Raw genomic sequence first — 26,818 nt, 5'->3', positions numbered from 1 at the left:
AAAAATGTTTTTTAAGTAGTCACCTTCTCTTTAAAAAAAAAAAAGAGCTGAGTCTGAGCATTAGCCACATACCTAAGTCTCTCCATGTCATAGTCCCGTTCCTCACAGCACCCCTCTGGACACTGACTTCTCCATCTCCCCCCGGCAGATAAGGTTGGTGGCAGTCAGCATCCCTTCCCATCTGCTTCTGGTATGGCTTCCTGTAACTAGAAGCTGAAACCTATTTCAAAGACTCCCTTGCTGCAGGATTCTAGTTGCAAATTAAGTTCCTAAATATGAACTCAGAGAAAAAGGAAGCAAGATGGAGGTCAGCCTCTTAATCTTTTGGCTGTTTGTGCTAACAAGCAAGGAGGTAGAGCATGGGTACTGATAGCATGGGTGGCTGAACCAGAATTTCAGTGTCAAGTTGCCAGCTTCATGAGTTCAAGAAGCAGCTGAATTCAAGTGGCTTCTTCATGCCTGGCTGGCCACCCCAGCTGTGTTCTTGAACTCAGCAGTTCCAGTAGCAACCTCCTGACTCCCGCTCCTGCAACCCTTTAACAATTTTATAGTACTTTATATCCATGTATTAAACTCCTTTCTCCTTAAGAATATCTAGGACCATTTGTTTTCTGTACTCGACTCTGACTGATTCACTCCCCTCAAAAACGTGGCTTTCAGAGCTGACTCCTACCCTCTGTGTGGCTTGAGCCAGGCAGAGCAAGTGGGTTAATCATTTCCTGTGATTTTGCTCTGCTGTTTCAGCAGCCCGGAACTAAATTAGTCTGTTTTGGCAAGCCCATCACATTGGTGACCTGAAGCCTCCTCTTCCCCCCTCACTGGGCTTTGTCCTCACCACGTACTCCTCCACTGGGCCTTCCACAGCACTTCACATTTCTCTTTATTAACCTTTATCCGTCAGATGTGGTCCAAGGTTCAGCCTGTGAGATCTTTTGCCTCCGCCTAACCCAGGCCCACCCTCCCACATCCCACACACGAACCATCTGCCATTTACAACCACAGAGACACCAAAGGAGGGAGGTGGAGTCCAGTAGGGCCAACACTTTATGTTTCTGCTTAAGACCAGCACAACTGATAGGCTGACTTCTGGCTTCATACCTGTGCCAAAGCATGGCTGCTTTATCCCTCTTTCTTTACAAATAAAAATGCAAATGGATAGAAGGAGTGGCTATGATGTGGCCAAAATGCTCTGTCTGGAAAGCACACCTCTAGGTGATTTTCCTCCGCTTTGACTGACGGTCCAAGGCCTGGGCTGGGGGCAGTGGGATGGACAGGGTGCCCAGTTTGTGATCCTCCTCCCTGCCCACTGCCAGAGAAACCCTTCTTTTAGAGATCTTCAGCCTCATGGCTTTCGCTATCTCCATCATCCTAAGGAACAAACACAAACACATACAACAAATGGAGAGTCTCCTCAATGCAAATGCTCAGGGAGGCTTGGCAGGAGGGGGCAGCACATTCGTGCTCCAGGCCATGAAGACAATTCCCAAGAGAGCCACAAGGGGCAAAGCTCCCAGCAGAGAGGCAGACAGGATCCCCTCGAGAGCCATCAGGTTCCCATTTTAATGTGCTGCCATTAGAAAATATCTATATAAATGACGGAAAACCAGGTTATCTAGATCCTACTGATAACTGTGTTTAGTTCTTGTAGCAAGGATTAAGCACTTGCTAGAATTTTACAGACTTCAAGTATCTGTTTCTCTTGTATGTTCAAACTCACTACTCATGAGAATGCCATCTGTGGAGTCCTCAGAATAATCCCTCTCTGGACTGCTAGAAGAGTCCAGATAAGGGTGTTTTCCTAGGCTCTCCTGAAATACCATCAGGGTCCTCAGAGGTCAGACGCTCCTAAATCACTGACAAAGGCCAGTATACCCCACGGTTCAGCATCCTGGGAGGCTCTGCTCCCTACTCAGTCTGCATCCCTTCTAGCAGGGCTAGAAAGGGCCTTAAAGGTTGCCACCTCTGCCAACCCTCCCAGTCAGGTCAGAGAAGCCCAAGTGTGACATCCCTGCCAAACTGCAGCTCTGCCTTGCCTTGGACAACCCCTGGCAGCTCCTTCCATCTGACTGAGCAAAGTGCTTTATGCTAAGCTGAAATTGGGGTTCTCTTATATAACTTCCACCCCTAGGTTACCCCATCGGAACCATACAGAGTCCCTCTTCCCAGGGACAGCAGTTTGGAGACTGGAGGTTGCTCAGTTACACAGGGATGGAAGGCTCAGGTTTGAAGCCCAACTATTCCCCTTCTTGGCTGTGTGACCCTGGGAAAATCACTGACTTCTCTGAACCAAAGATTCCTCCGTTTCTTAGCGACATCACTGAGATATTATGACAGATTTGGTACTGTGCCTAGCAAAGCGAAGGCACACGGTAATATCTGGTTGCCCATCCATTCAATCAATTATTCATTCATCTGAAAACTGTCCCCAGGTCCCTCGACAGTGCCTCATGCTTTCCAGCAGTACCACAACTACATCAAGGCGCCCTAAGGGAGCTTTTTCTTCTTTTGTGCTCACCTTTTCTCACTGAGCTTCAAGTCCCTCTGTAACACCGTCAGGTCAATCTGGAAGTCGTTTATGTGCAAAGCCAGTATGATCACATAGGCGGTGATCTTTGCCTTCATAGAGTCTGAAATTAAGTTCCGCAAACTGCAAATCAGTGGCAATAAAAGAGAGGCAAAATTAAACTCCGAGATGATTTCTCCAAAAGCAAAGGAAAAACATCCAAGCCTGTTCCCTTATGCATTCAAAATGTCTTCTCGGGCTTCCCTGGTGGCGCAGTGGTTCAGAGTCCGCCTGCTGATGTGGGGGACACGGGTTCGTGCCCCGGTCCAGGAGGATCCCACGTGCCGCGGAGCGGCTAGGCCCGTGAGCCATGGCCGCTGAGCCTGCACGTCCGGAGTCTGTGCTCCGCAACGGGAGAGGCCACAACACTGAGAGGCCTGCGTACTGCAAAAAAATAAGAAGTCTTCTCATCCCAGGGAGAAGAAAAGGAATTAGAGCAACATCCCTTGTCCTGTGGTGGTGCCCAAGCCTTCAGGCACAGTGGAGCGGTGAGCCAATGCCAGTGTCCCTCCAAGGGGACAGAGAAGGCCGCACCTTCCCCAGGCACAGTCAGAGCCTCGCACTGGCGAGGACCCTCCCCATCTTCCCGGCCTGTTCAGCAGGGCTGCTGGGAACAGTCATCCCAAACTCAGCTGCCGATGATTCTTCCAAGCACACTCAGAGCAGGACACACACTGCAAGCAAGCGGCAGGAAGGAAGCCCAGGTGTGCTGCTTGGGGTGCTTTCCTCAAAGTCATCACACTGGCCTGCCCTTTCCTGCAACACTGCCTCTCCATACAACATTAGGACATTAGGCAGGGGTCCTTGGAAGAAGCGAGTGACATGAAGTCTTTGTTACAGGACTTCCCAGAGCCTTTAACATGAGCTTCTCCCAAAGGGACAGAGTCTGTACTACAGTGTTGCCTAAACTCACTTGACCCCAGGAGCCCTCCAAATGGCAGTGCTCTCTTCAGCATAGTGTCTCTGTGAATACAGACTGCAATCCAAGCCCCCCGTCTCCACTCTCACCACCCTCCCTGTCCTGCTTTCTCCTTTACAGGCAGAAGCCGAGAAATCAAGCCCCCTGACCTGCCATTGTTGTAGATCAAGCAGGTAAAGTGCTTCAGCAGCTTGGTGTTAATGATGTGGGGAACTCCAGGTCCCAGGGCACCTACAAGACAAAACAGAGTCTGATCGTTTTCTTTCAAAACTCTCAGGACACACCTCACCTATGAGCTGGGAAAAGCGGACAACAGTTGGGCCACAGGAATAAACAGAGGCATGTGGGAAGAGAAGAAGGGGCTTGTGAAACAGAACAGCCACTTTCAAATGAACACGTGCTCAGGTATGCATCAGCCTGCAGACCATATGTGCACAAGAGATGTTCATGACAGGGCAGTGACAGGAAAGAAAAGCAGACTCCAGTGAGGCCTAAAGATACAGAGTTCAAAAGATGTTAGAAAGCAAAACAGATTGTGGAGAAAGCTGAGGGAGAGGGAAAGGAAGGGAGGTTGGAATGTGAAAATAAGAATTAAGCAAATAGTGAAAACCATGAGTACAGGCATAGCTCAGAGACATTGCAGGTTTGGTTCCAGACCACCGCAATAAAGTGAGTCACGTGAACTTTTTGGTTTCCCAGTGCATATAAGTTATGTTTATAGTATACTGTAGTCTATTAAGTATGCAATAGTATCATGTCTAAAAAAAAGTGTCCAATAATTAATTAAAAATAAAAATTAAAAAACAATGTCCAGAGGAAACTTGCACAAGCCTCTTAGATAGCCTAATCCACCAGAGGGCAGACAGCAGAAGCAAGAAGAACTACAATCCTGCAGCCTGTGGAACAGAAACCACTTTCACAGAAAGACAGACAAGATGAAAAGGCAGAGGGCTATGTACCAGATGAAGGAAGAAGATAAAACCCCAGAAAAACAACTAAATGAAGTGGAGATAGGCAACCTTCTAGAAAAAGAATTCAGAATAATGATAGTGAAGATGATCCAGGACCTCGGAAAAAGAATGGAGGCAAAGATCGAGAAGATGCAAGAAATGTTTAACAAATACCAGAAGAATTAAAGAACAAACACCTAGAAGAATTAAAGAACAAACAAACAGAGATGAACAATACAATAACTGAAATGAAAAATACACTAGAAGTAATCAATAGCAGAATAACTGAAGCAGAAGAACGGATAAGTGACCTGGAAGACAGAATGGTGCAATTCACTGCTGCAGAACAGAATAAAGAAAAAAGAATGAAAAGAAATGAAGACAGCCTAAGAGACCTCTGGGACAACCTTAAACGCAACAACATTCGCATTATAGGGGTTCCAGAAGGAGAAGAGAGAGAGGAAGGACACGAGAAAATATGTGAAGAGATTATAGTCGAAAACTTCCCTAGCATGGGAAAGGAAATAGCCACCCAAGTCCAAGAAGCACAGAGAGTCCCATACAGGATAAACCCAAGGAGAAACACGCCGAGACACATAGTAATCAAACTGGCAAAAATTAAAGACAAAGAAAAATTATTGAAAGCAACAAGGGAAAAATGACAAATAACATACAAGGGAACTCCTATAAGGTTAACAGCTGATTTCTCAGCAGAAACTCTACAAGCCAGAAGGGACTGGCATGACATATATAAAGTGATGAAAGGGAAGAACCTACAACCAAGATTACTCTACCCAGCAAGGATCTCATTCAGATTTGATGGAGAAATTAAAACCTTTACAGACAAGCAAAAGCTGAGAGAGTTCAGCACCACCAAACCAGCTTTACAACAACTGCTAAAGGAACTTCTCTAGGCAAGAAACACAAGAGAAGGAAAAGACCTACAATAACAAACCCAAAACAATTAAGAAAATGGGAATAGGAACATACATATCGATAATTGCCTTAAATGTAAATGGACTAAATGCTCCCACCAAAAGACACAGACTGGCTGAATGGATACAAAAACAAGACCCATATATATGCTGTCTACAAGAGACCCACTTCAGACCTAGAGACACATACAGACTGAAAGTAAGGGGATGGAAAAAGATATTCCATGCAAATGGAAACCAAAAGAAAGCTGGAGTAGCAATTCTCATATCAGACAAAATAGGCTTTAAAATAAAGACTATTAGAAGAGACAAAGAAGGACACTACATAATGATCAAGGGATCGATCCAAGAAGAAGATATAACAATTGTAAATATTTATGCACCCAACATAGGAGCACCTCAATACATAAGGCAAATACTAACAGCCATAAAAGGGGAAATCGACAGTAACACATTCAGAGTAGGGGACTTTAACACCCCACTTTCACCGATGGACAGATCATCCAAAATGAAAATAAATAAGGAAACACAAGCTTTAAATGATACATTAAACAAGATGGACTTAATTGATATTTATAGGACACTCCATCCAAAAACAACAGAATACACATTTTTCTCAAGTGCTCATGGATATTCTCCAGGATAGATCCTATCTTGGGTCACAAATCAAGCCTTGGGAAGTTTAAGAAAATTGAAATTGTATCAAGTATCTTTTCTGACCACAATGCTATGAGACTAGATATCAATTACAGGAAAAGATCTGTAAAGAATACAAACACATGGAGGCTAAACAATACACTACTTAATAACAAAGTGATCACTGAAGAAATCAAAGAGGAAATTTAAAAATACCTAGAAACAAATGACAATGGAGACACGACGACCCAAAACCTATGGGATGCAGCAAAAGCAGTTCTAAGAGGGAAGTTTATAGCAATACAATGCTACCTTAAGAAACAGGAAACATCTCAAATAAACAACATAACCTTGCATCTAAAGCAATAAGAGAAAGAAGAACAAAAAAAACCTAAAGTTAGCAGAAGGAAAGAAATCATAAAAATCAGTTCAGAAATAAATGAAAAAGAAATGAAGGAAATGATAGCAAAGATCAATAAAACTAAAAGCTGGCTCTTTGAGAAGCTAAACAAAATTGATAAACCATTAGCCAGACTCATCAAGAAAAAAAGGGAGAAGACTCAAATCAATAGAATTAGAAATGAAAAAGGAGAAGTAACAACTGACACTGCAGAAATACAAAAGATCATGAGAGATTACTACAAGCAACTCTATGCCAATAAAATGGACAACGTGGAAGAAATGGACAAATTCTTAGAAATGCACAACCTGCCAAGACTGAATCAGGAAGAAACAGAAAATATGAACAGACCAATCACAAGCAGTGAAGTTGAAACTGTGATTAAAAATCTTCCAACAGGGCTTCCCTGGTGGCGCAGTGGTTGAGAGTCCGCCTGCCGATGCAGGGGACACGGGTTCGTGCCCTGGTCCGGGAAGATCCCACATGCTGCGGAGCGGCTGGGCCCATGAGCCATGGCCGCAGAGCCTGCACGTCTGGAGCCTGTGCTCCACAACAGGAGAAGCCACAACAGTGAGAGACCCGCCTACCACAAAAAAAAGAAAAATTTTCCAACAAACAAAAGCCCAGGACCAGATGGCTTCACAGGCGAATTCTATCAAACATTTAGAGAAGACCTAACACCTATCCTACTCAAACTCTTCCAAAATATAGCAGAGGGAGGAACACTCCCAAATTCATTCTACGAGGCCACCATCACCTTGATACCAAAACCAGACAAGGATGTCACAAAGAAAGAAAACTACAGGCCAATATCACTAATGAACATAGATGCAAAAATCCTCAACAAAATACTAGCAAACAGAATCCAACAGCACATTAAAAGGATCATACACCATGATCAAGTGGGGTTTATTCCAGGAATGCAAGGATTCTTCAATATATGCAAATCAATCAATGTGATAAACCATATTAACAAATTGAAGGAGAAAAACCATATGATCATCTCAATAGATGCAGAGAAAGCTTTTGACAAAATTCAACACCCATTTATGATAAAAACCCTGCAGAAAGTAGGCATAGAGGGAACTTTCCTCAACATAATAAAGGCCATATATGACAAACCCACAGCCAACATCATCCTCAATGGTGAAAAACTGAAAGCATTTCCACTAAGATCAGGAACAAGACAAGGTTGCCCACTCTCACCACTCTTATTCAATATAGTTTTGGAAGTTTTAGCCACAGCAATCAGAGAAGAAAAGGAAATAAAAGGAATCCAAATCGGAAAAGAAGTAAAGCTGTCACTGTTTGCAGATGACATGATACTATACATAGAGAATCCTAAAGATGCTACCAGAAAACTACTAGAGCTAATCAATGAATATCGTAAAGTTGCAGGATACAAAATTAATGCACAGAAATCTCTGGCATTCCTATACACTAATGATGAAAAATCTGAAAGTGAAATCAAGAAAACACTCCCATTTACCATTGCAACAAAAAGAATGAAACAGCTAGGAATAAACCTACCTAAGGAGACAAAAGACGTGTATGCAGAAAATTATAAGACACTGATGAAAGAAATTAAAGACGATACAAATAGATGGAGAGATATACCATGTTCTTGGATTGGAAGAATCAACATTGTGAAAATGACTCTACTACCCAAAGCAATCTACAGATTCAATGCAATCCCTATCAAACTACCACTGGCATTTTTCACAGAACTAGAACAAAAAATTTCACAATTTGTATGGCAACACAAAAGACCCCGAATAGCCAAAGCAATCTTGAGAACAAAAAACAGAGCTGGAGGAATCAGGCTCCCTGTCTTCAGACTACACTACAAGGCTACAGTAATCAAGACAGTATGGTACTGGCACAAAAAACAGAAAGATAGATCAATGGAACAGGATAGAAAGCCCAGAGATAAACCCATGCACATATGGTCACCTTATCTTTGGTAAAGGAGGCAGGAATGTACAGTGGAGAAAGGACAGCCTCTTCAATAAGTGGTGCTGGGAAAACTGGACAGCTACATGTAAAAGTATGAGATTAGATCACTCCCTAACACCGTATACAAAAATAAGTTCAAAATGGATTAAAGACCTAAATGTAAGGCCAGAAACTATCAAACTCTTAGAGGAAAACATAGGCAGATCACTCTATGACATAAGTCACAGCAAGATCCTTTTTGACCCACTTCCTAGAGATATGGAAATAAAAATAAACAAATGGGACCTAATGAAACTTCAGAGCTTTTGCACAGCAAAGGAAACCATAAGCAAGACCAAAAGACAACCCTCAGAATGGGAGAAAATATTTGCAAATGAAGCAACTGACAAAGGATTAATTTCCAAAATTTACAAGCAGCTCATGCAGCTCAATAACAAAAAACAAACAACCCAATCCAAAAATGCACCGAAGACCTAAATAGACATTTCTCCAAAGAAGATATACAGACTGCCGACAAACACATGAAAGAATGCTCAACATCATTAATCATTAGAGAAATGCAAATCAAAACTACAATGAGATATCATCTCACACCAGTCAGAATGGCCATCATCAAAAAATCTAGAAACAATAAATGCTGGAGAGGGTGCGGAGAAAAGGGAACACTCCTGCACTGCTGGTGGGAATGTGAATTGGTACAGCCACTATGGAGAACAGTTATGGAGGTTCCTTAAAAAACTACAAATAGAACTACCATATGACCCAGCAATCCCACTACTGGACATATACCCTGAGAAAACCATAATTCAAAAAGAGTCATGTACCAAAATGTTCTTTGCAGCTCTATTTACGATAGCCCGGAGATGGAGACAACCTAAGTGCCCATCATCGGATGAATGGATAAAGATGTGGCACATATATACAATGGAATATTACTCAGCCATAAAAAGAAACGAAATTGAGCTATTTGTAATGAGGTGGATGGACCTAGAGTCTGTCATACAGAGTGAAGTAAGTCAGAAAGAGAAAGACAAATACCATATGCTAACACATATATATGGAATTTAAGGGAAAAAATGTCATGAAGAACCTAGGGGTAAGACAGGAATAAAGACACAGACCTACTGGAGAACAGACTTGAGGATATGGGGAGGGGGAAGGGTGACCTGTGACAAAGTGAGTGAGAGGCATGGACATACAGATACTAACAAAGGTAAGGTAGATAGCTAGTGGGAAGCAGCCGCATAGCACAGGGATATCAGCTCGGTGCTTTGTGACCGCCTGGAGGGGCGGGATAGGGAGGGTAGGAGGGAGGGAGACGCAAGAGGGAAGAGAGATGGGAACATATGTATATGTATAACTGATTCACTTTGTTATAAAGCAGAAACTAACACACCATTGTAAAGCAATTATATCCCAATAAAGATGTTAAAAAATAAATAAATAAATATATAGGCACCCAACATAAGATTACCTCAATACATAAGGCAACTGCTAACAGGTATAAAAGAGGAAATCGACAGTAATACAATAATAGTGGGGGACTTTAACACCTCACTTACACGAGTGGACAGATCACCCAAAGAGAAAATTACTAAGGAAACACAAGCTTTAAACGAGACAGTAGACCAGATTTAATTGATATTTATAGGACATTCCATCCAAGAAACAGCAGATTACACTTTCTTCTTAAGTGCGCACGGAACATTCTCCAGGATAGATCACATCTTGGGTCACAAATCAAGCCTCAGTAAATTTAAGAAAATTGAAATCATATCAAGCATCTTTTCTGACCACAATGCTATGAGATTAGAAATCAATTTACAGGGGAAAAAATGTAAAAACACAAACACATGGAGGCTAAACAATACATTACTAAATAACCAACAGATCATGAAGAAATCAAAGAGGAAATCAAAAAATACCTAGAGACAAATGACAATGAAAACATGACAATCCAAAACCTATGGGATGCAGCAAAAGCAGTTCTAAGAGGGAAGTTTATAGCAATACAAGCCTACCTCAAGAAACAAGAAAAATCTCAAACAATCTAACCTTACATCTAAAGGAACTACAGAAAGAAGAACAAACAAAACCCAAAGTTAGCAGAAGGAAAGAAATCATAAAGATCAGAGCAGAAATAAATGAAATAGAAACAAAGAAAACGATAGCAAAGATCAATAAAACTAAAAGCTGGTTCTTTGAGTAGATAAACAAAATTGATAAAACCATTAGTCAAACTCATCAAGAAACAGAGGGAGAGGACTCAAATCAATAAAATTAGAAATGAAAAAGGAGAAGTTACAATAGACACTGCAGAAATACAAAGCATCCTAAGAGACTACTACAAGCAACTCTATGCCAGTAAAATGGACAACCTGGAAGAAGTGGACAAATTCTTAGAAAAGTATAACGTTCCAAGACTGAACCAGGAAGAAACAGAAAATATGAACAGACAAATCACAAGTAATGAAATTGAAACTGTGATTTAAAATCTTCCAACAAACAAAAGTCCAGGACCAGATGGCTTCACAGGTGAATTCTATCAATTAGAGAAGAGCTAACACCCATCCTTCTCAAACTCTTCCAAAAAATTGCAGAGGAAGGAACACTCCCAAACTCATTTTATGAGGCCACCATCACCCTGATAGCAAAACCAGACAAAGATACTACAAAAAAAGAAAATTACAGACCAACATCACTGATGAAGATAGATGCAAAAATCCTCAATAAAATACTAGCAAACAGAATCCAACAACACATTAAAAGGATCATACACCATGATCAAGTGGGATTTATCCCAGGGATGCAAGGATTCTTCAATATACGCAAATCAGTCAATATGATACACCATATTAACAAGTTGAAGAATAAAAACCATCTGATAAAAAAAGTCCATATCTTAATTAAAAAATACTTTACTGCTAAAAAATGCTAACCATCATCTGAACCTTCAGCGAGTCATAGTAGTGACATCAAAGACCACAGACCATCATAATAAATATAACAATGAAAAAGTTTAAAGTATTGTGAGAATTATCAAAACCTGACAAAGAGACACAAAAGTGAGCAGATGCTCTTGGAAAAATGGTGCCAACAGACCTGCTGAACACAGGGTTGCCACAAACCTTCAATTTGTAAAAAAACACAGTATCTACGAAGGACGATAAAGTGAAGCACAATAGAACGAGGTGTGTCTGTACAGACCCTTGGGTGCCCAATCACAGGAACATGACTGCATGCACCTTATGCCTAAAACCACAGGTGTCTCCCTCTGGGTTTCTGACTCTGGGTGGATGTGCGTGTGTGGCAGGCACCCATGCCCTGGCGATCAGTGGCATGGGTTACCAGCAGAAACTGACTTCTTTCCCAGTCAGAAATGGCTGACACAACAACGTGCCACAAGCCTTCACAAGCAAGGCCAATTTTTCTCCCCATATAACTCTTTGTCTAGCTGTCCCTTAAAACGTTCATTTGATTTGACTGGATATTCAACTTTGCCTAACACAGAAGTAGTGAACGTTAGCTCTGAGCAATCGTATAATCCAACCCGACCCTATTTTCCAAGGAAAGGGCTTGGGAAGTTCTCTCAGCATGTCAGCAGTACCAATCAGAATCCCACTGTTACACAGTTATAAATAAAGACATGGAAAGACATGTCCATTTCCTCTCTCACTAGAGCTAGTCTAAGAATTATAGACAAATAACAGACTGAAAATAATTAGAATAAAATGTCTATCATGATATGTGCACCTCAAAGTTCACAGCACTATTTACAACAGCCAGGACATGGAAGCAACATAAGTGTCCATCAACAGATGAATGGATAAAGAAGATGTGGTATACATATATACAATGGAATATTACTCAGCCATAAAATAGAATGAAATAATGCCATTTGTAGCAACATGGATGGACCTAGAGATTCCCATACTAAGTGAAGTCAGACAGAGGAAGACAAATACCATATGCTATCACTTATATGTGGAATCTAAAAACATGATACAAATGAACTTATTTACCAAACAGAAACAGACTCACAGACATAGAAAACAAACTTATGGTTACCAAAGGGGAAGGGGGGGGAGGGAGGGATAAATTAGGAGTTTGGGACTAACAGATACACACTACTATATATAAAATAAACAACAAGGACCTAGTGTCCTTGTTGTTGTTCCTTGCACAAGGAACTTTATTCAGTATCTTGTAATAACTTATAATGGAACAGAATCTGAAAAAGAACATATATATGTATAAATATATATGTAACTGAATCACTTTGCTGTACACCTGAAACTAACAACATAAATCAACTATACTTCAATTTTAAAAAAATGTCTAGCATGGACTTACGTTTCCGCTTAATCACTTTCTGTGCTCGAAATCTGATGAGAGTGTCCAGAAACCATATGCACCGGGCCTGGCGGTCTCGGCTCTCCTCACTTGATGGCAAAGACTTCAAAGACTTCAACGCTTCTATGACAAAGGAGCAGTGACTAAAACAAGGGAGGGAAAAGGAGAAATGTGTTAAGACCGGCTCTGTCAGGAGCCATTCACTCCTTCACAATGAAAACAGCAGGCCCCCCTCACACCTGGTACACAGTCAACAGCTGAGGAACAGCCATCCAACCAGCCCCTTATAATAGGAGGAGCATGATTTAGTGCAGGGACAGTAAAGGTCTAGATAACAAATATTATACATTTTGTGGGCAACATGGTCACTGCCACTGTAATGCAAAGGCAGCCATTGATAACATATAAATAAATGACTGAAGCTACGTTACAATAAAACTTTATTCACAGGCAGTGGGCCAGACTCGGCACTCGGGCCATAGTGGGCCCAATCCTGATGTGGCAGTCTGGAGCACAGCCTCTCAACTATCTGGGTTTGAATCCCCATTCTGCCATGCAGTGGCTTGGACAAGCTTCTGAACATCTCTGCCTTGGTTTCTTCACCTGTAAATTAAGGCCAATGATAGTACCCTTGTCCTACGGGTTTTTGTGGATTAAATGAGACAAGGAAAGCAGTGCTTGGCACATGTAGGAGCTCCATCAATGTTGGCTATTATTTTTACATACTGTTGTTCTACCACTGTCAGGATCATGAACTCGCAGCGATAAAAGGCTCTTCAAGATCATCTTGTATCGGCCTCATTTTACTTATAGGAAAACTGAGGCTCAGACAGGGGAAGATCACACAGTCCATGAGGCAGATGGGGACTCGGTTCTCCAGACTCCCAGCCCAGAACTCATTCCTGCACCTGCCCCTGAGCCACAATCACATTAACGCAACGAAGAACCAGTAAAGAGCACTTCTTTGGAGAGAGGGAAAAACATGTATTTTCCAAGACTGGATTTCACTGAGCAGTGAAATTTCCAAACGAAAATTGGGGGAATTAACCTAGGGTTGACAACTTTTTATTTTCTCAAGATAAAATTATTAAAAGAAAAAACTCAAAAGCAAAAAAAACCTCATCATCATTAAAAAAAAAAGGTGTTTTAAAAGCCAAAAAGTGGGGGAGGGGGGGAGGGAGGAGAGGAAATCATCTCTGATTTAAAATATACTATATTTAAAATACATAATTTAACTTTCACTCAGCACATCACCACAGATAAACCATCACTTCAGCTGGCACCTACTCCCAGGCCAGCACTTGGGCCCCATCAGTGACAATCGGCAACAACATAACATTGGCTGGGGGTGGGGGTGGGACCGATACAGGTCAGCTCCAGTTCCCAGCCCTAGACTACAAGGCCTCACCACCCTCTGCCCAGTCACAGGTTCCACGTACTCAGAGGCCAATTCTCTCCCTTGAAAGCCACCCAAAGCCTTGGGACAACAGGCCTGGGAGCTCAACCATTTGAGAAAACACTAGCTCGCTCATGTTCAAATGCTGAACAGATGTATATTCTCACTAACACCCAAGGTCTGCTTCATGTCTGACTACTGTTGTATCCCAACATCACTCCCGAGACACTCCATCTGCCCAATTCGGGTACCTGTTCTCTTCAATCATCTTCAGTATTTCTTCTGAGGTGACATTCCTGAAAGCTTCAGAAGGGCTCTGAAGAGCGTCATACTCCGCAGGGGAAAGAACTAGTTATAGGTCAAGAACAACGTGACCAAAATGGAAACATCCAACTAGCTAGATCATCTTATATCGGCCACATTTTACAGATGGGAAAATTTGAGGCTTAGAGAGGGGAAGATCACACAGTATGTCCGGGCAGAGCTTCAGGACTCAGTTCTCCAGACTCCCAGCCCAGAGCTCATTGCCTGCCTGGGCTTTCTGCCTTCTCTTATCACAAAGCCACTGCAGGCACTTTCCATCTGACTAGAACCACAAGTACGGAAACTCTACATTCCAACCCTTCTTTATACAATCAGTCTGCCCTAGACTTTGGGCACTGGCCAACTTAAAAGTCGTATTTTGACTCTTCACGGAAGGTGACCCCCACAGGGCCGAACCGTGGGCATTCTGCATTTTGCTGAGGGATGGGTTTGAATTACAAGGCCTGAGAGGCCTCTGCTGCAGCAGGTGCCTCAGCTAGTGAGGGAGCCTCGCTGACTTCCCAGCAATAGCGCTGGGGCAACTGCAAGAGTCTGGGGCGAGCTTCTATGAGTATCACAGGACCACTGACACCCTCAGAGAGCCTGGCCATGCCACTCCTGTGCGCATATCCCAACCTGGGAAATGAGGTGGCATTTCTCCCACAAGAAGGATACGGTCTTCAAATTTATACACGTCTTCAGGCTTGGCTGCATCAGCGTGGCAGGGAGGGAGGTAGAGGGAGTCATCCTGCAAGTCATCGTGGATGGCGTCACTGACCAGGGCTTTTCAATGAAGGAAGAGTCAGTGTCAGTGTCACCCTGCTCGGCTTCAAGTTCCCCAACACTCTGCAACCCGTGCACTCAAGATCATCGTCGCCCAGAACCCCCTCATCTGAACTTCACATATTGTCAGTGAAAAAGAAAAATCAAATTATAAAGCTAACTATCACAAAGGAATAACCATGTAAAAATTAAGTATGCACACAGACAAGAACAGAGAGGAAAACAGGAAAATTGTAATAGTTGGTCTTGAAGAATGATGGGAAAATGGGTGAATTATTTTTTTTTTAAATGTCCTTTAGTAGCTGAGAGTAAACTGAACAAAAAAAATTGAAAACTTTACTTAGACATTAAAGTATATCTTTGACTAAATGGAGACATGTTTCTATGTTTCTGGATGGGAAAACATAATATTATAAAGATGCTGATTCTCCCCATATTAATCCCAATTGGATTTTGAGAGAACTTGACAAAATAATTCTTAAGATCACCTGGGGAAAAAAAACATGCTACAGGACTTCCCTGGTGGTGCAGTGGTTAAGAATTCGCCTGCCACTGCAGGGGACACGGGTTCGAGTCGTGGTCTAGGAAGTTCCCACATGCCGTGGAGCAACTAAGCCCGTGCGCCACAACTACTGAGCCTGCGCACCCTAGAGCCCGTGCTCCGCAACGAGAAGCCACTCACCGCAACGAAGATTAGCCCCTGATCACCACAACTAGAGAAAGCCCACATGAAGCAACAAAGACCCAATGCAGCCATAAATAAATAAATAAATAAACAAACAAATAAATAAGCATGCTACAATAACCAGTACATTTGTGAAAAATAAGGATGGAGGATAAATTTGCCCTATCAGACAACAAACTGGAAGGTGAGGCTACTACAATCAAAAGGACCTGATGCTGCTACAAGAATAGCCAGTCAGAATGATGAGCGAGAACACAATTAAGAATGTGGTAAAATGATACAGATGATTTTTAAAATCATTTTTTACAAAAGGAAAGGATGGAGTTGGGGACAACTGGCTAATCATTTGGAAAATATAAAATTAGGTTTGTACCATAGACCAAAAAAAAAAATAATCATTAAATTTTAAATGTAAAAAGTTAAACTGTGGAAGTACTGAAAGATAACACAGGAAAATACATAATCATCGGGTATGAAAAGATTTTCTAAAACTTACTAAAATTCCATTTTAATAGAAAAACTACTCTCATATATATATATAACTTTCTCTTATGTTCTTATAATGCATTTGAACAATAAACACATTACACATTTTAAATAATACAATTTAATACTCAAGCTGCTGAAGAATTTAGGAAAAAAGATCCAGTGACCTCAAAGTGTCTCTAGAGGCTCGTTCATCATCATCACATCAGCCTTTTTGACGAAAACCTCCCTGTAACTCACAGAGACTTGAGGCCGTCTCCCTCCTCTGTGCCCTGCAGGCTGTAGCCCTGGCACCAAGGACACAGAGGGCACATAACCGTTCCCATGTCTGTCTCCTCTACTCGACTGTGAGCTCACTGAGAGCAGGCCATGTCAGATGTTTCTTATGATTTCCAGAGTCTGTTCCTAAGACGGCCCTCAGGGAGAAGCAGGAAGGAATCCAGCCCTAACTTCCATCATTTCTATCTGTGGGGCGGGTGAAAGATCTCAAGAGAAGGGAAAGCTGTTTCTACCAGCAGCCTCTTACCCCAAGTTCCAGCTGCTTACCAGTCACACCCTTTGTATCAATTATACTCTCTGCAGCTTTAGCCACTGCACTATTCAAAGATTCACTGCCAACTTTGTTCATTCTCCTGGAGTTCAGAGCCCGCTTCTGTTTGGTGGTACCAAAGGCTTCAATGCAAGAATCCATCTGTGCAAAAGACAAATTTGGTCACTGGGAACGGGCTGAGCACTGCTACTCCTAGCTGTGTCACTACGGGTAAACAGCCTCTCTGAGCCATTAATACCACTTCCGTAAATTGGGCTGACTCATACCTAACTACCTCATAGGCTTGTTTTAAGAACCAAAAGATATTAAGAGATTTGAAGTACTCGCTTTATAAACTGTAATGAGCTATTTATAAATCAACAGTGTTTTCACCTGTAAAAAAACTACAATAAGGGTTGGTAAATCTGGGGCACACAGCTTACCGGTTTTCTAATCCTACACGGAAAACAGACATTACTAATAGATCGCTCACTCTCCCTCTGAGCCTGAAGACAGCTTCACTCCCTTCCAGGCAGCACTGGAGATTCAATCAGTTTGCCATCCTGGGGTGAGATGAGCTTTGTAGGAAGCTTCTACATTGAAAATCCTAAAGTTTACTTTGTCTTGATGTGAAGTTTCCAGGCTTCCAATATTTTCTGAAACTTGGATTAAATCCTGAAAATAAGTGTTATGCTACAGCCCAGAGAACCAGTTCCAGACACTGGCACAGAGCTGTGTATAGCTGCCCCAGAGAGGAGGTCTGCAGTCTGTGACGCCAAGGAGGCCTGTGCAGGTAGGAATTGTCCAGAGAACCACAGACTGAATGAGCTGAGAGCAGCTAGGGAGACCCTGTGTTCAACCAGCTCATTTTACTGATGGAGAAACCCAAGGCCTGGAAGGAACTCACTTTAGGTCTCACATCTTAGTTCTGTCATACTTACCTTTTCTCTAAAAGATTTGGTGTGACTCTCTAGTGTCGATTCACTCTGAACTGATTCATCTACAAAACACAAAACAAAAACAAAGAAAAACAAGCAAACTGTAAGGCCTACAGACCATAATAGTGTTTAATATTTAACAGTTAATCTAAGAAAAACAGATTTCTTTAGTACAGGACTTTCCAGAGCTTAACATGTGTATACTGTGAACAATTAATATGAAGCTTCAGTATACAGTTAGAGGATTTGGAGAATAAATTAGAGTCAAGTGAAGGAGTCATCGGATCCAAGCCCTTCATTTCACAAATAAGGAAACATGAGGCCTCCAGGTGAAATGACTTGCCCCAGGCAATGCAGAGATGGGATTAGAAAAAAAGTCCTCTGCTCCTCCCAGTATACAGTTCTGCCCTCCTTGTAAAAGACCTAAGGAGGAGGGATCAAGAGGGGGACCTGGAGCTCACCTCCCCCGACAAATACATCAAAAATACATCTACATGTGGAACAATTCTGACGGAAAACTAACTGGAAACCGGCAGAAGAATTCCTATACAACCAAAGCGCACTGATGTGTATAAAATGGATGACTAATAAGAACCTGCCGTATAAAAAAATAAGTTAAATTAAAAAAAAAAAAAGAAAGATTTCCACGTAACCAGGTAGTAGGGTTGGGACCACCCCCCGCCCCGCCCTGAGAGGGATCTGAAAGGAAGAGAAGGTCTGCATGGGCTCACTCCATACCACAGCTTGGTGCAGGATCTGGGCCAACCAGCCCCTGGAAAAAGACTGGGTCTAGCAGCTGGGGAGCAGCCCCTGCCCCTGACAGGGAGGTGACAGCCATGGGGCAGAAAGGAAGGACCACCTCACACCCTCCTTGGGCTTTAGACCCCCAACACCAACCACACCCCATATCAAGGTAATAGCGGCCACCACACCCTGAGGACATTCCATTGTGTATGTATGTAAAATTGTTCATTAATTTCTTAAACACATTTTTGTTTTTATAGGTAAAAAAGTTGTAAATATTGGTTTATTCTAGCCATTATACATATATACACAATGGAATACTACCCAGCCATAAAAAAAAGAATGAAATTTTGCCATTTGAAACAAAATGGATGGACCTGGAGGGCACTACGCATAGTGAAGTCAGACAGACAAATACTGTATGCTATCATTTATATGTGGAATCTAGAAAATAAAACAAACTAGTGAATATTACAAAAAAGAGCAGATTCACAGAAAGAGCAAACTAGTGGTTACCAGTGAGGAGAAAGAGAAAGGAGGAGGGGCAATATAAAGGTAGCAGAGTAAGAGGTACAAATTATTATGGATAAAATAAGCTACAAGGATATACTGTATAACACAGGGAATACAGCCAATATTTTATAATAACTGTAAATGGAAAATAACCTTTAAAAACTGTATAAAAATAATTTAATTAGAAAACATTTTTTTTTAAATACCAATGAATGTATATACAAAACAGAAACAGACTCACAGGGCTTCCCTGGTGGCTCAGTGGTTAAGAATCTGCCTGCCAGTGCAGGGGACACAGGTTTGAGCCCTGATCCGGGAAGATCCCACATGCCACGGAGCAACTAAGCCCATGTGCCACAACTACTGAGCCTGTGCTCTAGAGCCTGTGAGCCACAACTACTGAGCCCATGTGCCACAACTACTGAAGCCTGCACGCCTAGAGCCCATGCTCCGCAACAAGAGTAGCCCCCGCTCACCGCAACTAGAGAAAGTTCACGTGCAGCAACAAAGACCCAATGCAGCCAAAAATAAATTTAAATAAATTAAAAAAAAAAAAAACAGACTCACAGACATAGAAAACAAACTTATGGTTACTAAGGGTGTGGGGGAGGTACAAATAAGGAGTATGGAAGTAACAGATACAAACTACTATACATAAAATAGATAAGCAACAAGGATGTACTGTATAGTACAGGGAATTGTACCCAATAGCTTGTAATAAGCTATAATGGAATATAATCTGCCGGAAAAAAAAATATATATATATCATATGCCATACACCTGAAACAAAATACTGTAAATCAACTATACTTCAATTTTTTAAAAAAGTTAAAAAAAATTTTTTTTCAAGACCTAAAAGCAAGGCATAAACATGAGGTATGTATTATTTACATGAAGCTCTGTAATCTCCCACAGAGTATTCATGTAAGGGGCAATATAATCTAGTGGACAGAAGCACAAGCTCTGGAGTGACGGTGCCACATTTAAATCCCAGGTCTCTCATATATGCCAGCAGTAGGATCCTGCCATTTAGCCTCTGGGCCAGGTTCATCATTGATTAAACAAAAGGAATACAATACCTACCCCACAGGGTTGTTATGTGAAGTAAATGACGTAGTGCATTGAAAGTGCTTAGAACAGTGCCCAGAGCATAGTAAGAACCCAACAAATGCTGTGCGTATTTCTGATATATGCTGGTTAGAATTAACCAATATTTACAAATTTTTTACTTGTAAAAACAAAAACGTGTTTAATCAACAAATTAATGAACAATTTTCTTTGCCTCCTCAGAAGACAGAAGAGCATTTGGAGGATAACTTATATGCAGTTATATTTGTTTGCAAAGCAGGGAATTCTTAACCTAGAGACTATGGACCCCTAGGAAATTCACAGCTAGGCTTTGGGATACAAGAGCCCTTTAAAATTATATGCAAAATCTCATATTTTTTGTAAATTACGTATGTTTCTAGGAGGTAGGTCCAGGTCCTTATGAGATTCTCAAAAGGGCTGAGATCACTGCTTTGAGAGAGTGAAGTTATTAGAACTAATGCCTCTGAAGGTATCGAGCAGATTCACAATGATCCTAATGATCCTTATCTAACTCCCTCCCCTACCATGGTTCTCAGTATTTAAGATTTAGGAACAGGAGCCCCTTGAGTTTGACCCTCTTATCTATCATTTTGGAAGACCCCACTCTAGCCCTGAACATTCTAAAATGCCAGAGTGGAGAAGTACTGTAACTTCTCCCAGTGGATTAGAGAGACAATGGATCTCTTCCCAAATTAGAAAGTGTAGAGACTTTGCATCGACCTGGAAGTTACTGTCCAACCTATAAGCAACTTCTATCATCTACCAGAGATTCTAAAACCCTACTCCAGGGCTTCCCTGGTGGCGCAGTGGTTAAGAATCCGCCTGCCAAAGTAGGGGACACGGGTTCGAGCCCTGGTCCAGGAAGATTCCACATGCTGCAAAGCAACATGTGCCACATGTACCACAAGCCCGTGTGCCACAACTACTGAACCCACATGCCACAACTACTGAAGCCCGTGCTCCGCAACAAGAAGCCACCGCAATGAGAAGCCTGCACACCTCAACAAAGAGTAGCCCCCACTCGCCACAACTAGAGAAAGCCTGCACGCAGCAACGAAGACCGAACACAGCCAAAAATAAATTAAATTAAAAAAAAATTTTTTAAACCTCTACCCCAACTAGAACAATTAAAAATTAAGAAAGGCCCTCGATGGAAAAAGAGTATCATGTATGCCCTCCAATACTCTGCTCAGATCAGTGCTCAACTTGCTTTAACTAAGATTAGTTTCCTGATCTTAAGTCTGTAAACACTGTAGGGACAGGATCTGTGTCTGTTTTGCTATATTCACAGCCCCTAACTTGTGCCTGGAGCATAGTAGGTCATCAATAAATATTTGCTGAGTAAAAGCACTTTTAAAACTTTTTCAAATGGGAAAAAAAACCTTGAAAAACTAGCTACAAAATGTATTTTACAAATCAAAAAGTCAAACCGACTCATCCAGGAAACCTAAAATATTCAGCATTTCTTTGAGCCTTCATGACTAAGACCTACCGGAAAACAGTGGCTGCATATTGAACAATTCAGCATCATATACTTCCATTTGGCCAGAGGTCTTGTTCAAAATTCCCACAAAGTGCCTGAATAAAAAAGGAATAATACCAGTGACAATGGATTATTCAAAAGATATTGTTTATACAACCTCCTTTTTTCCACTTAGAAGTTCTCAACCTTCTTTCTGCCACAATACACCTGAGGAAGACATCACTTGCTCATGAGTAACAATAATCCCCTACCGCAGCAATTCTCTGCATGGGGAGGGAAAGGAGGAAAGGGTTCATGAAGAGGCTCTGGGGGCAGTGGGGGAAGCCACCAGGTGATTTTTGTAGCTGATCACATTTGGGCTCACTGCTGTAGTGGGAAACCCTCCTGGAATATAAGAATTTAGAATTAAACACTAGAATTTACTGCACATATAAATCCTATGGAGGCAAAGACAAGTAAAACCTTGGTAATTATGAGACCAGTTTAAACTAGAAAATCTTTGTAAAGGGATGAAAAAAGTTAAAAGTTTCAAGCATATACACTCTAATCTGACTTCTATCAGGGTGGTTCAGGGGGGACCCTAAAAGGGGCTTGTTTGTGATTCACTAATGGCTACCTTCACAAGGACACTGCATTATGCCAACCCCTGACACTTAAGACTGTTCAGGCTAGACAATCTTCACTGTACCGAGGAGTAGACTGGGGGTCAGTAAAGGGCAGAGTTGCCCCAAGTCAGTAATCTTTCCAGAGCTAGGCAGAAATTCTGGAGTCTCAGACACTACCAAATCCTTTTCTTGTAGTTAGTCCCAAGGCAGACTTCTGGTAAACTCTGGCCTATTGATCACACATTCCAAATTAGTAGAGACAGCTGCCTTTCGGGAACAAGATAGTTATAAGCAAAGAATATTGCAAGTTAATGATGTGGTCAGAAATAATGAAGGTGGTCAAAAGGTACAAACTTCCAGTTATAAAATAAGTCCTAGAGATGTAATGTACAGCATGGTGACTATAGAAAATAATGCTGTAGCGTATATTTGAAAGTTAAAAGAGGAAGTCTTAAAAGTTCTCATCACAAGAAAAAAATTTTGTAACTATGTGTGGATGTTAACTAGACACTGTAGTGGCCATCTTACAATATATACATACATTGAATCATTATGTTATACACGTGAAACTAATATAATGTTATATGTCAATTATATCTCAATTAAAAAAAATTGGGGGGACTTCCCTAGTGGCACAGTGGTTAAGAATCTGCCTGCCAATGGGGGACACGGGTTCGATCCCTGGTCCAGGAAGATCCCACATGATGCGGAGCAACTAAGCCCCTGTGCCACAACTACTGAGCCTGCGCTCTAGAGCCTGCGAGCCACAACTACTGAGCCTGTGTGCCATAACTACTGAAGCCTGCATGCCTAGAGCCCGTGCTCTGCAACAAGAGAAGCCACCGCAATGAGAAGTCCTCACACCACAATGAAGAGCAGTCCCCGCTCACCGCAACTAGAGAAAGCTCATGTGCAGCAACAAAGACCCAACGCAGCCAAAAATAAATTAATTTACAAAAAAAATTTTTTTAAGACTACAAATGAACGAGGTTTTCAGGAAATTAAACAAATGTAAGTCACTTTTCAATTTCAGGAATGTCTACATGCTGGTGTGAGGGCCCCGGGGTCTGGGAACACAGGAACTTGGTAAATCTCTCTATATTTCCCCCACTGCCCCTAAAATAAAGACAGCGAAGAGCAGTGCCAGGGCCACCCCCCCCCAACTTCCCACAATCCCCTTCCCCTGTCCCTACCTGCAGAGAGTGTTGCATTTCAGGGCTCCAGTCCCAAAATTGTTTCCCACATAGTAAAGTCTGTCTGTTTCAGCTGCCTAAAATGTAGAGCGGGGGGAAGCTCCATTACAACCAATGTTGAAAGATAGTAAATATCTTGACTCCCTTTTCCACGTTTCTAGAAGCTTTAGAATCCAAACCACAGGTGGATCAGAATGAGAGAGCCTCTTTGAGATGATCCAGCTCCCTATCTCTAAGTGAACCTGGGGTATCCCTGGGGGAAAGGCAAGAGGACTTTTGAAAAGTCCCAGGTAGTGCTTGCTTCTAGCTGGTCTGAGAAGTTCTTGGGGGAGCTGTACCACAGAACTTGGAAGATGGGCCCAGGGCTCTCAGCACTTAGAGGCATGCAACAAAATGATTCTGCAGGCAACCCCAAAGTCCAAGCCCTTCTTGAACCTCTTTGCTCTCCTCTATCATGACTGCTCCTTATATGCTCTCAGGATCATGGAAATGGTTAATTCACTCCTCAATCAGAGCCAGGCTTTCCTGCTTCCCCTTGTTTGTCCTGGCTATCCTCTTCACCTGGAGTACTAACTTCAGCTGTTAAATCCTCCTCCATCCTTCAGGGTTCAGCTCCCATGCACCCTCCCCCAGGAAGACATTCTAGCAAGCAGAGACTTCACTGACTGAACCCACTCTGCCCTGCTCTGTACTCTCTCTCCCAGGGACTCTGAGCTTTATCTATTTCTGTATGAGTGTCCCTCACATCCAGTTCTCACCTATCTAGAGCAGTGGTTCTCAACCCAGGGAATTACTCTGGGGATATCTAGGCATGTCTGACATTCTGTTTGCCACAACTGGGAGGTGCTCCTGGTAGCTAATGGGTAGAGGCCCGGAAAGCTGCTAAATACCCAGTGCTGCACAGGAGAGCCTCCACATCAAAGAATTATCTGGGTCAAAATGTCAATAGTGCTGAGACTGGGAAACGCTGCTCTGGAGTACAAGCTCCCTCAGAGTGGGGCCAGCTCTCACTTAGCTCTTTCCCTAGCAGCTTTCAGCCCAGGGCCACAGTGGGGCTCAATAAATGCTTGTTGAATGAACAAATGAATAAAAGGCCAGCGCTTCACCACAAGTGTGAAACTCAGTGGAACCTGTCCCCACCTGGGGCTCAAAGTTCTTCAAAGGCTCACTTGCTATCCCCCCTTTTCTCCACTCACTCCCTCCTACCTCCACCCACACCCAGGAGGCCTCCTGAGGCCTGAAGAGTGGGGGCGACTGGCCACGGCAGCACTTACCAGGATCCGCTGACTTCTCTTCCTGGGGTTTGTGGAATCATTGCTCTTGTACAAGGTAAAGCGCATGTTGCCTGGATTCTGTAGCTTCCCATTGGAGAACTGGACTGTAAGATTGCAGCCCAAGAATGAGATGAGAGCACAAGAGTATGGTGGGGAGGAAATGGATTGTCAACGGGAGGGAGTGACTGGAGGAATGGGTATGGCAAGGAGCCCCAGGTCCTGACCCAAAGGGGGACTGAAGGAGGTCCTTCCTGGTCCAGGTGGGAAGAGGGGCTGGGGAAGGGCTCTGACAGGAGGGAATAACTAGGGGAATGGGGCTGACTGAGGAGACCTAGGCCAAATCTAGAAAGACAGAGGGAATCCCTGGCCAGCAGAGAGAAGGAAATAGAGCAGGTGTGAGACCTGGTGGGTGAGGAGATGACGGGCTCCTGGGTACATACAGTCCTGGAGAGGGGGTAACTGGGATTTCCTCATCCAGGTGGGAGGTGGTACCAGAAAGATGGTGCAATGACAGAGGAGCCCTGGCCGAACCCCAAGTAGTGGGGGAGACTATAAGGGATCTTAGCTCAGCTGGGAACGGGCACCCGACGGATGTGGGAAGTGGAGGGCTGTAGCGGTACCGAGACGGAAGGGGAGGAAGTTATGGGGAACTCTGCTCCAGCTTCGCAGTCTTTACCCAGTAGAGCTCTCTGGCTCTCGTCGGGCTCTCCACAGTACAGCCACCTCGCACTCGGCAACACCTCCGCCGCCATCTCGCCTCTCCAGACGCCAAGCCCAGGAGCTAAAACAACCGTGACCAGTAGCCCGTTTAAGCACACGCGGAGGAAACGCTCCGGGCCGGAAGAGGCAGGGCCTCGCCGGGCACCGCCCTGCACGCTCAGCGACGTGCCAGCAGGCACCGCCCCGCTCTTTCCCTGAGCTCTGAGAAGCGCCATCCCCGCCCACTCTTCGCCCCGCCCCTCCGCGCGGAGAGGCGTGGTCTCCATCCTCACCCTGTCCCGCTCCCTCCTCCGCCGGCCTCTCCAAGGCGCAGCACCTGATTGGCCCAGCACTCGGCCTGCGCATTTCAGGCTGTGTACCTCTAGGGTGAGCAGCGCACGCAAGTCTTGCCTAAATGTTGTGTGGGGTTTCTTCCTCAGCCCTGTCTAGGTAGGGTTATGGTCTGTCTCTACTACGGTGTAAATATGTCTTACTAAGATCTGAAAGTCCGAGTTCAAATTTAGAATTCTCTGATAGGCAATCCTTGAGCTCCAGCTAAATGTGGCGACTCGCGGAGAACAGCAATTCTCCAGGACCTCCTTCCACACACCTGGACAGCAGTCCTTAAGCCCCAAAACTTGGTCCACAATCCTGTAAACAGCGCCATGATCAGTTCTCGGGTCTAGACGTGCATACTGTGGCTCAATCAACCCACCGAGGATGGACCAGAGGGAGAGGCCCAGCAGGCTCAAGGATTCTGGGGTGAACTAGAAGGGAAACCTAATCTGATGGGCATATCCCTTCATCCCTGTGGATTCAACCCTCCCTACTGCATGGGGAGTTATTAGAACAAAAGGAGGGTCAAAGCAGGGCCTTTGAGCCTGGACCCAAGCCAGGGCCCCTTTTGCCCAGTCAAAGGCAAATGCTGTTGAAGGGAAAGAACCGTGTTGACTAATCTCTGTTCTCCAAATTGCCTTCTTTCGAGACTCATCCTCTCCCCCCACACATACCTCCAACACAATCCGAATAACCTTAACACCTGAGCTCCCCTTTGCCTGAGCACATCACTCTTTTCTAATTACTCAATCTCAAACTTACAAAAACATTGCAAGTACAGTGCAAAGAACTTTTTTTGCCCTGAACTTTTTTGAATGAGTTACCAACCTGATGCCCCATCACCCCTGAAGATCATGTATAATATTTCCTACAGACAGGAACATCCCTCAATAGCTACAATACAGCCATCAAAATCAGGAAATTAACATTGCTGCATTACTACCATGTAATCATCATGCCCCATTTAAGTTCACCGACTGTCCCAGTAATGTTTTTATAGCAAAAGATCTTGTCCAGAATCACATGTTGCATTTAGCTGTCATAGCTCTA

General features: G+C 43.1%; 1 protein-coding gene across 2 annotated transcripts; it reads right to left on the bottom strand.

The window, feature by feature from the left end:
• Positions 1–1,026: 1,026 nt before the first annotated feature.
• Positions 1,027–25,587, bottom strand: POLR1E (RNA polymerase I subunit E). Of its 2 annotated transcripts, XM_019949085.3 has the most exons (12): positions 25,410–25,582; positions 24,734–24,837; positions 23,460–23,536; positions 21,671–21,756; positions 17,836–17,894; positions 16,912–17,056; positions 15,087–15,194; positions 14,360–14,456; positions 12,713–12,855; positions 3,632–3,713; positions 2,516–2,647; positions 1,027–1,368 (listed from the first exon to the last, which is right to left on the bottom strand). In XM_019949085.3, exons 1-12 carry the CDS (start codon positions 25,483–25,485, stop codon positions 1,209–1,211), a joined length of 1,269 nt encoding a protein of 422 aa, XP_019804644.1. In that variant the 5' UTR covers positions 25,486–25,582; the 3' UTR covers positions 1,027–1,208. The 2 variants fall into 2 exon arrangements, with proteins under 2 accessions (XP_019804644.1, XP_073662407.1); XM_073806306.1 differs by lacking the exons at positions 1,027–1,368; positions 2,516–2,647 and adding an exon at positions 2,666–2,947 and having other exon boundaries at positions 25,410–25,587.
• Positions 25,588–26,818: the final 1,231 nt, after the last annotated feature.

This window comes from Tursiops truncatus, chromosome 6 (genome assembly GCF_011762595.2).
Source record: "Tursiops truncatus isolate mTurTru1 chromosome 6, mTurTru1.mat.Y, whole genome shotgun sequence".
Classification (NCBI taxonomy): domain Eukaryota; kingdom Metazoa; phylum Chordata; class Mammalia; order Artiodactyla; family Delphinidae; genus Tursiops; species Tursiops truncatus.
Note: the sequence above shows the minus strand (reverse complement) of the source record. Positions and strands in the feature narration are given on the sequence as shown.